General features: G+C 30.9%; 1 protein-coding gene across 1 annotated transcript in view; it reads left to right on the top strand.

Annotated features, from left to right (window-relative positions):
- The window catches only part of LOC113378847, a 138,774-nt gene that overhangs the window by 117,024 nt on the left and 8,666 nt on the right, over window positions 1–13,084 (top strand). The window contains exons 7-10 of the mRNA XM_026619465.1: window positions 642–736; window positions 5,983–6,180; window positions 9,607–9,733; window positions 11,108–11,237. Of these exons, the coding sequence (XP_026475250.1) occupies window positions 642–736; window positions 5,983–6,180; window positions 9,607–9,733; window positions 11,108–11,237 (550 nt within the window). The remainder of the gene's footprint in view (window positions 1–641; window positions 737–5,982; window positions 6,181–9,606; window positions 9,734–11,107; window positions 11,238–13,084) is intronic.

The raw sequence follows: 13,084 nt of genomic DNA, 5'->3' as shown, positions 1-13,084 counted from the left end.
TTATTTAATAGTTTGCTGTTTCAACAAAATATGTATTTGATCTTAGCAGTAAAGTTTTATTCATTTTCATCATAAAAACTTTATGCTGGAATTTAAATGTATTTATATGGAAAAAACTGCTACGAGATACGAGGAATTGGACATGCGAGCGTGGTTATGGAATGAATTAAGCTCGTAAGGCGGGGGTAATTTAATTATATGCAAATAGCTGATACGAACAAGTAACAAAATACTCACTCATAATTAAATGGTCCAAATATATTGGACACGATTTCAATGACATGAATAAAATTTTAGTTTGCTTTATCATTACAAATTATTGCATACTTTCCTTTTCTGTGTGTTTGAGTCAGTTATTTTTTATATTTTGGTTAAATTTTACTTATGTATTAAGTGTCAATATGATAGTAATATGATTTTACTATTACTTGAGCAGTAAATAATTAAATGAGAGCTATGCTTTCATTGAGGCACTTTGGCTTGCTTCTGATTGCGTGTCTCACACATCTTCCAAGTTCTAATTTTTACTGGAAATTTTATATAGAAGAGAGCAAATTCTAAATAAGTTTATTAATATTTTAATACTTTCTATATTAAAAACAAGATTTCATTCAACATATCAATGTATTGTCTGTTGACAGTCATATTGCACTCCGGTAAACAGCGATTGTAGCGGGCAGCATAGCAAGCAGCACATGCACCATCATCACAATACAAACAATTATACGTGCAGCTGGTAAGCATTCAGTAATATTTTTCAAATTTAAAAATAATTTAATTTAATTTGATTCTTTTTTTTGTATTGCCTGAACTGATATATTTTTAACTTCCCGAAGGGTAAGCTATTGTAATGGGCCGAAAATCGGAATTGAAAATTTTTACATTTCTCGACGTTTTGAAGGTTTCTTAACATTTTGGCATACCTCAGAAAAAATGGATGTGTATGTGTGTGTATGTATGTATGGATACAAATTTCCAGTCACGTTTTAGGGCGCACGGATCAACCGATTTGAATGGTTCAAAAAACATTCGATTCCTATTGATAGGGAAAAGAGCTGATTAGTTATTGGCAAAGGCAGGTCCAGCCGTTTTGGAGATACGGAGCAAACAGTGCAGAAAATAGAAATCGAATTTTTGAGAGAACGGAGTATCCGATTTGAATGATACAAAAAACATTCAATAAGTAATGATTGGGAGAAGTGTTCATTAGATTTTGGCGAAGGCAGGCCCAGCCATTTTGAAGATACGGAGCTAAATATGTAAAAAATGGCAGTTTTTGAGAGAACTAAGCGTCCGATTTAAATGATTCAAAGAATTTAAAAAGATTTGTATATCGAAAATATTTCATATTTTATTTTTAATTCTGACTATAGTTCTAATAGACTTTATACATAATTTCAACTCTGCAATTCAGTTTATATAATTATTATAAATATTAGACAATGTTTCGTTACGGTACGGGAAGTTCCAGCAATTTGCCTTAGGCACGATGCCATAATTGCCTCAAGACAGAATTCCACTTACAGCTAGTTTGATTCTAATATTATAAGAAAAACTTATTATACTATCTGGTTTGAAAAATTAAAATCTTTTAAATATTCTATATTAATCTTTATCAACAAAGTAATCACATTAAAAACTACTTATTTATAATTGTGAAATTATGAGTAGCAGCCATAATTTACCAGTTAGCTGGGGGAAAAGTAAATTAATGGGTAATTTGAACATTTGCCTACGTGGAAATACTGAAATATTCTCCTTAAATACGACGTGTATTAATCAAATCATACAAAAAAAGATCTGTGGTATAACCGTCCACATCCTAGGGACGGCTCTTTTAAAGGGTATCAATTTAAAAATGAACAAAAGTTTAAATGAACGAAATTAATAGAAGTCAACCACAATAACCAAAAAGTGATCAAATCATCAAATATATGTAGAGTAAAGGTAAAGGTAAAGCCCCAAATTTCGGTAGAATAGAGGTGAAGCACCAAATATAGGTAGAGTAGAGGTAGAGGTAAAGCACCTATTTATTATAGGTAAAGGTAAAGGCGAAGCACCAAATATAGATAGAGCAAAGGTAAAGGTAAAGCATCAAATATAGGTAGAGTAGAGCTAAAGGTAAAGCACCAAATATAGGTAGAGTCAAGGTAGACGTAAGACACCAATTATGGGTAGAGTAAAGGTAATGGTAAAGCAACAAATATAGAGTAAAAGTGAAACTAAAGCACCAAATATAGGTGGAGAGTAAAGGTAAAGGTATATTGACCAAGTTTTAGGTTGTACTTAAAAGCTCGTAATAAACAACGCCATTTTTAATTTCCCTAGGGCAAGTTATAGTAATCGCAAAAAATCGAAAATGAAAATTTTTACATATCTTTACGTTTCAAAACCTTCTGAACATTTTGGCATACCTTAGAAAAAATGGATGTATGTGTGTGTGTGTGTGTGTGTGTGTGTGCGTGTATGTATGTATGTTCGGATACAAATTTTTGTCGACGATTTTGGGAACACGGATCAACTGAATAATTCAAAAAACATTCGATTCGTATTGATAAGGAGACGTACTGATTAGTTTTTGGCGAAGGCAGGTCTAGCCGTTCCGAAGATACGGGGCAAAAAGTGCCGAAAACGGTCACTCAGTTTTTAAGAGAAATGAGCGTCCGATTTGAATAATTCAAAAATCATTTTATTTGTATTGACTAAATGAAGAACTGTTCAAATTTTTGGAAAAGCAGGTCCAAAGACTGGAGATATGGAGAAAAAAGTAAAAAAAATGAGCCATTTGGCGGTCAAAAATGAACATTAGACATATGCACATCAAATTATTTATTAATTATTTTATAGAGATTTTAACAATAAGTATAAATTTTGTTCACATTCCTATGGGTTCCGTACCAATGTTTACGCGTTACACGGAGACGCAGCGCTTACGCGCTTTGATATTCTGTCTTTATGCAGTTAAAGCAGTACGATTGCTTTGAAAAAAAGTTCAGAATTTCCAAAATATTTCAAAATAAATGATTTAAGATAGAATGATTTAATATGGTTCGAAATTCTATTAAAAGTTTCAAATCATTGATCAACTTTTATTGATTACTAGCTGACCCGGCAAACGTTGTTTTGCTAAATAAGGTATATTATAAACCATTTCTAGAGAATCAAAAATATGAATACTTTAAGTGCATAAGGATGTGTTGTTTGAATGCTGAATACAGTTAGGTATTATAAAAACAATAAACCCCATTAGTTTGTCTATATTTTGTCAATACAATCAAACTGCAAGTTTTATACACTTTCTATAGAAAACATCGTATAATCCAATCCGAGTCTTTTTTGGTCTTTCGGCTTAAATTACGTTTCAAGTTTTTCAGATTCTTTTTGGATTCTGGATTTTGTGTTTAATTGTAAATAATACTACTGAGCTTATACAAAATTTTCAAATTTTTGCGAGGAGAGATGAAAAATGAATTAAGTATTTCTTCTTTGACCTGCTTTTTGAAAAGTTTCAAGTTACATTCGATGAATTAAAGTAAATTTAATAAAAAGTATATATGTAGAGCAGGGCGAGACACAAAGTTCCAATTTGACTTTGAGCAAATATAAACTATATTGTGAAACTATATCTGACTACGTTCAGTAAACTGACTTCTACTTCATCATTGTAGAAATGTGCTTTTTTGATGTCTTCCAAACATTTGTTATCTAGACCTTTTTATCCTATATGCGCTGTAACTTGCAACGGGCAGGTGGCAAAAGGTTTAAAGCCTTATTATAATTTTAAAGGTATTTTACAAAATAATTACATTTTTAACTAATGCTAAAACTACCAACGGAAGAAAATACTTTTATTATGGATTTTCAAAGATTACCGTTTTCAAATCAAGTTTGTAGCTGGCTATACATCTTTTTTCCTCTACTTTCACATATTGTTGTTAAACAATGCTTAACTTTACTGATTTTTGGCACATCGGTGGTGGACCTTTTTAATCCCGGACCTTCATATATTAATATCTATTCTGCGATAAATTCTGGGAAATTATAACTGGAAAAATGTTATTCGACAAAATGTCTATTTGATCGATAACAAATTTAGGTTCTGAATTTAAATAAGATAAATAAAAAATATTATAACCTAGAAAATGTTTTATAAATACCAATGAGTATATAATTATATAAATGAGATCTTTCAGAGCACCGTGTTTGAGAAAAATATGCCAAAAAGTGCATTTTCATATTAACATTTCAAAACAGTTGATATTCAGTTTCTAGTAACACTTGCGGCCCGTTTACTAACGTTTTATAAATAAATAAAACTACAAACAAAACTACTTACCACAATTCAATCATAATTAAATAATATTCACGTAAAACATCCTATTGAACGTAATTGAACATCATCTGTCAAAATCGTTTGACATTTCACGTGTTAGCCACCGTCCACTGTTTTATTCAAGGTACGCTTCTACAAAAATTTTCAAATTAAAAATGTAAAGTTTCTACGCGGATTTGAAATAATTTCTCACCTTTTGGACAATCTCTGGATTGGCACGAATTTTTAACTTCCCGTAGGGCAAGTTATAGTAATCGCAAAAAAATCGAAAATGAAAATGTTTATATATCTTTACGTTTCAGAGGTTTCTGAACATTTTGGCATACCTTAGAAAAAATGGATGTATGTGTGTGTGTGTGTGTGTGTGTGTGTGTATGTATGTATGTATGTATGTATGTATGTATGTATGTATGTATGTATGTGCGTGTGTGTATGTATGTGCGGATACAAATTTTCGTCGACGATTTCGGGAACACGGATCAACCGATTTGAATAATTCAAAAAACATTCGATTCGTATTAATAAGGAGACGTGCTGATTAGTTTTTGGCGAAAGCAGGTCTAGCCGTTCCAAAGATACGGGGCAAAAAGTGCCGAAAACGGTAACTCAGTTTTTAAGAGAACGGAGCGTCCGATTTGAATAATTCAAAAAACATTTTACTTGTATTGACAAGATAAAGAATTGATCAAATTTTCATGAAGGCAGGTCTAACGGTTTCGGAGATCTGATGAAAAAAGTAAAAAAAAATGCCATTTGGCGGTCAAAAATGATCATTAGACATATGCACATCAAATTATCAAATATTTTATAGAGATTTTAACAATAAGTATAAATTTTTTTTACATTCCTATGGGTTCCGTACCAATGTTTACGCGTTAGACGGCGACGCGGCGCTTACGGGCTTTGATATTTCGTCTTTATGCAGTTAAAGCAGTACGATTGCTCTGAAAAAAAGTTTAGATCTTCCAAAATATGTCAAAATAAAATAAAACATTTTTTTTTTCAAAAAAAAAATAAAAAAAAATTTTTTTTTTCAAAAAAAAGTAATTTTTTGTCCAATATATAGTTTCTCAAAAATCTTATTTTTTCAAAGTAAATTTTTTTCAAAAATCTTAATCGTTTTTAAAAAAAAAATTTTGGTACGGGAAGTTCCAGCAATTTGCCTTAAGGCACGATGCCTTAATTGCCTTAAGACAGAATTCCACTTACAGCTAGTTCAAGGCTAAGACTGGCCAAATCGATTCAGCCGTTTTCGAGTTTTATTCGGACATTTGAAAGACAGCTCCATTTTTATATATAAGATTACTATTGATTATTTTTAATTACTCGAATTTTGAATTGCGGTACGGGAAGTTCTGGCAATTTGCCTTAAGGCACGATGCCCTAATTGCCTTAAGACAGAATTCCACTTACAGCTAGATTTTTTTAATTTTTTTATGATTGTTATGATCAATGCTATTTTCCACTTCTGTGACGACCTGTATATGTGTGCGCGTGTGTGTATTAAAGCATAAATTTATTATTAACAATTGATTCAATATTTAAATTGCAAATTTAAAAAAATATATATATAAATGAACTACTTTTAAATTACTAGGCAATAATCTTATTAACCTTAATGAGTTCTTTTTTGTGTTTTTGTTGAATAGTGGATGCGATCCTAATCACTACGAGTGTGAATTCATGCCATGCGAGCACAGCCACGACCATCTCTGCGACCGCTCACACAGTTCATACAGTACTTATTCAACAACATCAGACCAACAGACGTCATACGAAAAGCTGGACCCGCTTCCTAGTTACGTGCCCTCTGGAAAAGTACAAAAGTCCACACAAGATTGTAAATGGTAAATATCATGAACGATTAAGGGGCACAACTAGTGTAACCGCCTAAAAAAGGTGATTTTTGGGAATTTATATTAAAAAAACTACTTTATCAATCATTTCAAAATTTTAGGAATATATTTATACATGTCTTAAGAATACATAGTAAAATTTTTGAAGAAAAAAATTAAATATTTTTTAAGTTATCGTCGATCTCCAACGGCGCGACAAAAAAAAGGCCCTTCACTGCTTCAGTGACTCCGGCCTTCTACGTAGATGAAATTAAAAAAAAAAATGTCGTTAAACTAGATAATGTCTGTAAAATGAACTACGATAAAGAAAAAAAATCTAAAATTGACAAAATGACGGCGTTTTTTAAAAAAAGTCGAATTTTACCTAAAATTTTGGTCTTTTTTGGACTGGCAAAATTCGATTTTTAATCCGATCAAAAAATTGATAGTTTATTTTACGGAGAACTATTTATAGAACATGTAAAAAAATTGATAGAGATGGGATCATTTGTTTTTGAGTAATCGCTGCAGCAAATTCGGAAAATGGTGTTTCGAGAAAAACGCGTTTAAAGATTAAATGATCGTTATACTATATAACTATATATATATACTCTTTAAATGGCTGTAACTCAAAAACTATTTAAGATATCGATTTAAAATTTTGGTATGTTATTTTTAAAGGTATAACCTATTGAAATATAGAAAAATTGAAAATTCGATTTTTTGAAAATTTCACACGTAGTTGTGCCCCTTAATGCAAATTCAAGAAGTTGTATACAGTTAAAAGACCAAAAAACTAATTTTCTAGATTGTTTCCTGGGAAAACAATAAAATTATGTTACGAATATTTATACACATATTGTGGTATTCTTTAACTATATTTTAAAAATAATTACAAGTAAAAATATTTATTTGAGAATGAACTACAGCTGATCTCCGAAAGCACTTGTTATAAAACATGTGAAGGTTTGAAGCTTACCGTTTTCAAGTTATATTGATCACCGACTTTGAAAACACCATTTCGAGAAAAACGCATTTAATGTTTGGAAAGCAAATTACATGGGATAGATTTTTTTTTCAACTTACATAGAGTCGTCTGTATCAGGTCCATGTGAGTCGAATTCCGAAACTCCTAATAACACGAGCTGGTGTTGACTGCGAGCTATTCTTTCATCTCGGGTGCTCTCTCGCGCTGTTCGTCTTTTTTTTATAATACATTTCAGATTTCCATTTCTTCATTAAATATGCCGGTAGCTATGATTTTCTTGTTTACGAATCGGTCATTTCACATATTCAGAAATTGCTTTAAACACTGTTATAAAATTTAAAATGCGATTCTCAACAGAAAAATTGCATGTAACTGAGTTTTCGTGTTGTTTTTTCTATTTTTTTCGCCGAGACACTAACAACTTTCATCCGTCTCACCAGTGTTTTCCTTTTCAAATTTGCGTGTAGCTTTGAAAATACAGTATTATTCGCGCTTCCTTCGTGCGCCTTTTTGGTATTTGCGACCAAAAAAATTGTGACCCAACTTCTATATTCGCGGCTAAAAATTTCGTTATTTACGGATTCTAATATGTATTGAACATTCTAATATGTATCTTCGAAAATACTGTCATTTTGAATTAATGAAGAAAACTTGGACAGAAGCCGCCCCCGTTCCCTGGGCCGTCTTCGCCGCTATTGGTGTTTTCGAAAATGCAAACCAATAGAATGAAAATAACCTTATTTATTACTCGATGAATAAAATATATTTTTAGTTAAATTTTACTCAAATCGACATGAAATCACCATTCTCGGTCTATTGAAGTAAAGTAAATAACTCCAATTGCTTTAAGCAATCGAAACGTGATATTTAATTTGAAAAATCTTATTGAAGAATTAGAAATGATGTGTGCGACTTCTATATGAACGCATATCCGTATATGGAAAGTCTTGTTTTTAAGAGGTCTGAATTAAAGAAGCAAAACAATATTACAAAGTCCTTCAGACCATTGCCTAAGCGTCAACCTAATTAATCAAAATATATAGAAACTATAATTAAAAATTATTTTTTTATATTTTATGTAACACGCAATATCTTAAGGGGGTATTCTAGTGTAGAGCGATCAATGTTAGGTCATTTTTAAACTGTCGTAAAAGAAAGCAATGATTGTTTTTTATATCAATTTTTTACCACTTGTTTATTAATATTATTAAAATACAAAACAAAAAATAAAAAATAAAATGTTGAAAAATGTAAAAACTGGCAGCTGATGAAGTGGGTGGTCTCAAAAAATTGGCATCTCAGTCTTGATATGATTTCAGCCCTCCTAGCCATCGGAAATGCAAAAAATAAAAAGATTATTAATCTACAATAATGCCGCAATCGCCCAAACTAGCAATAAGTACAAAGATTTTTTTTACAAATTGGCGACTGTTGGAAAAAAGGTGTTTTTTTACTGTTTTTTTGAGTTTCTCGAATTTTTTAAAAATAGTAAAAATTTGAGTTTGGGGATAATCCTAGTTTGAGCTATAGATAGGTCTATAAACAAGACTCTGTGAACAACACATCAAGTGAATCGGTAGATTAAAACTCGAGAAATCTTGTCAACAGTACTGAAAAAGTCTGTTCTAAGAAAAACGCATTTAAAGTTTTGAGTGAAGCCAAACCAGTATGGAGACCGAGTCAGTAAAATGCCTATATCTCCGAAAATAATTCAAATTTTCAAAAACCTCGTATCCATAGTCTTAGATAGTTAAACTTTGAAAATATGAAATGAAAACAAATCGTTTTCAAAAACTTTTATAAATCGACCATTACTTTAATATATTATTGAAATTAATATTTATTTATTCATTTATTTATTTTAGCCTACCAGCCTTGAAGTACAACAATATCTTAAGTCAAAATAATACCTTAAACCAACCCCGCGGATTTTATTGAAATTAATATAAAGTTCTATAATATTTAATACTAAACTTATTACTAATTTTATTATGGAATCTGTTAAACTTAAGACAGTGCATACTAGTTCTCAACAATATTTATTTTTCATTATTTTGTCACCTTGGAACGTATCCGCATAATTCCATATAAAATGCCCATCCTGTATTAGCGGATTCATGCATCATTTCCGGATTATTTTGTCATCTTGGAACACATAAAATGACATCCTGTATTTGCGGATTCTTTATTCGCCGCATTTTTGCGTGACGTATCCCCCGCGAATAAGGAGGTTTCACTGTATTCACCAAAATGATATGAAATTTTCTGTGTGTTCTTAATATATATATATATATATATATATATATATATATATATGCATTCAGAAAACAAAATAAAAAAACTAACTGTATATAACCCTTAAATATAAACAATTAAATATATTTAAGTAGTAAAATATGTAAAGATAAATAATACAGTTATTTATCAAAAATTTATATATATATATATAGTAGCAGGCCTGTGGCAGTGTCTCCCCGACCTTCAGCCTGCCCAAGTACGCCGTGCCCACCAGGCACATGCCCGCTGATCCTCGGCTTCGGAGGGGGTGGATCTAAATGCCATCGATGCCAAAAACTGGTAAGTTCTAGTTTTAACCATTTCTTCTGCACTAATTTGACGAATGTTGTCCTATTTTTGCCTACTTATATAAAGTTTGCAACGTTACGAATTTGTTTTTTGAATAATTTATGTAAGAATTTTATTATTTTTACATTATTTTGATGCTTATGTTATGTTATGTTTACTTTTTTTAATGTAAAACGCAAATAGTTATGAATGCCGCGATTTGCAGAAACATCGTGTTTAAAAAATAAATGTAAGGTAATATTAATTAATTAATTAATTTATTCTGTTAATTAATTATTTTAAAACTGCAATTTAATTTTTCAAACAATCAAATTTTTAGAATAATTGTTTATCTCCTGTGAGTTTATATGTATGCTTGTTTATCGATTTAAATAATTTAAAAGCCAACCTATGAAATTAGTTTTTTGATACGATCGGCTGAGATGTTTCTTTAAAATTAACAAATAAGTGCAAATTTTTTCGGACGCGTTTCAACCAAAAATTATGATCCGATTTTGAAAATTCAAATACTTTTCGAAAAATATGATTAGGAAATCGTGCTGATTGGTTATGGACAATGATTGATAAAGTTCGATGTAGTCATTTTGTAATTGATGGTTCAAAAAAACATTTGATGAATTTAATGATACTTAATATCGCGATAGAGTTACCTTTATAAACATACTAAAACGTTAGTTCTGTGGACTGGTGGTTCAAATAAGAAATTTTATTAAAATTTGAATTATACGGCCGCTCTTTTAGAAAATATTCCGAGTTTGTATTAGGCACTTGTTTGGTTTTCAGTAATGTGTAATAAAAAATGTATATCATTGAATAATCTGCAATGGTTTTTGACATTATGAAGCACTATAAGCAACTCGACATACTTATAAATTACTCATAGAATAATATAATAGTTTATTATTGATTAAGTCGATTATTGACATATGTCGGGAAGTTTATAAAACTTGCTTGAAGGCAAAATGTCACTTATAACTAGTGACACAATGATCATTTTTAGCGTTTTTTTACCGAATTTTGAAAATGGCTGGATCAGCTTCCAACCAAATAGTACATATTTGCGCTTTAAAAGTACATTTCTTGTAAAATAAAATCAAGTAAAAATGCATCAGATGTTCTTCATAACAATTTTTGCTGTTTCTATAACATTGTGTGTGGGATGTTGCGAGTAAAAGCAATGTTTGTTAAAAAATAAACACGTTATATATGTTTTCCTCTAATATGCACTTTATTATCAATAAGTGATATGCTGTATTTAGTAATATGTAGGTTTATTTTTTGAAATGAGTATTTTATGTAAAAAACTATCAATCAGGCTCATATAAGCTTGAATTTGGCCATTCAAATGATCGATTTCAATTCAAGGTATACCCGAGAGAACAACAACTGGCAGCAGGCAGTTTTTATCATTACTGCTGCTTTACGTGCTTTTGTTGCAGGGAGCCCTTAGAGCCGAGGAATTTTAGTGAGGGACACGGCGAGGTCTACTGTCGGCGTAAGTCAATAGTAATAATGATAATCATAATATTCTGTCAATTCAGAGCCAAAATATGATGATTAATTGATTCAAAGAAATTCAGATTTTTCATCAAGACTCATTTAATTCAAATAAACTAGTTTAAAATAATATTTGAGTGATAGAAGGCGTCGGGGTCACCAATGTGGGAGTCGTAATGATTATGACATTATATTAAATTAGAAACTCCCAACATAATAAAAAAATATAAATTTATTAACTGTAAAAATATTTCGATATCAAAAATATACATGACATGTCCGATTGTTTTTTACAAATCAAAACCAGCCTGCTTGATATCGCCACACACTCCCTGCCCAGTGTTGATCTCACAGTTTAAAAAAAAATACAGGGAAACACGTTATAAAAATGTGGTGGGAAAGCAGATTATAGCAGACCAGTGTTGTAATACTGGTCAATTACAAATTTCCATGTTTCGTCAGCAGATCCACCGTATGTGGTGATTTGACCTGCCATCAACTCCATATTCTGCATAATGTTCTCGATCTAATGGGTATTAGTTATATCAGAATAACTTAATGTTTAGAATGCATAATTTATGGGTACAGTTTCCATTTCTGCAAGCGTTGCATTCGTATCTGATGAGTTCCGATCAGAGAAAGAAGTTGGCTCTTTATCCAAATCAGGATCATTGGTTTCTTTGACATAAGAGTCCAGAATTGTGGAATCCAATAAATTATGTCAAATTTTGTTTTGATTCGTCGTTGTCACCGATAATGGGTGGTAGCATTATAAGACGATTTGTTGAGTTAACAGAGAAAGAGAGGTTGAATTCCAATGAAAAGTTCAGGCTCCAAATTATTTTTTCTGTCAGCAATAAACACTGAGGTCTGGGTATACCAAATGAGTAACCTCGGAAGTCTGATCCAGATAGTAAGTGCGTTAACTATGATGGATTGGACTGGACATACCTTATAGGTCGTCACTGAAGACCAGTGATTATGGTGCTGCGTCAAAATCAATTTTTCTTAAATCTTCGAAAAATAAAACTCATTTATCTTCATCTCCATCGTCGTGAGTCACCAATGTGGGAGTCGTAGTCACGTCGGCGACACGGCGAATTGCGTTTGCGTTTCGCAAACAACGCGTAGATTTAAGAAGCATATTTAAAAAATAATTTTGTTGTTAACAGAAGCGTTCTCTTGTGCACGAAATAAATTGTAGTAAAAACATGTGATGTTTATTTTTTATTATATTTTTAATCTGCTTTGGCATTTTTACGCCTAATTTGCGAAGCGTAGATTTTTTTTTCTGATTCCATATTTTTACTGATTTTACTGCACCACGGTGATTGCTGTTTTGTAAATATAAATAACATTAAGTATTTCAACTTTAGCAGAAGTATGAAATAATGTATTGTTTTTTTTAATATGATGTTTTATTTAATTCTAGTTTTTTAAATATGATGCTTTATTTAATGTGTAAGAATAAAATATATATCTTAATGTATGACAGAAAACGGACCATAGCAAACACTACATTAATGAACATTCTCTGCAAAATTTTGTTTTGGTACTTTTATAAACATCAAGATATTGTTTGATTTAAATGAACAATTCAATTCAATTGTAACCGTATATTAAAAAATATTTTATATATTTTATTTCTTATACTCAATTAGTAGTACGCGTTGAATAACCACTCTGGTCAACTTGTGGGTGGCTTCTTTATGACCAAATATTTGTAAGATAATGATAAATATTAGTTTCAATGTTTTTATTTCTTAAAATATTGCCACCACATTAGCGAACTTTTTTGTCATTTGGAATACGAAACATATTTCATCAATTGACAGTTTCAAGGTT

The sequence above is a fragment of the Ctenocephalides felis genome, unplaced genomic scaffold (assembly GCF_003426905.1).
Source record: "Ctenocephalides felis isolate EL2017-DRISC unplaced genomic scaffold, ASM342690v1 CF-g0.4_SCAFFOLD_01886, whole genome shotgun sequence".
Classification (NCBI taxonomy): domain Eukaryota; kingdom Metazoa; phylum Arthropoda; class Insecta; order Siphonaptera; family Pulicidae; genus Ctenocephalides; species Ctenocephalides felis.
Note: the sequence above shows the minus strand (reverse complement) of the source record. Positions and strands in the feature narration are given on the sequence as shown.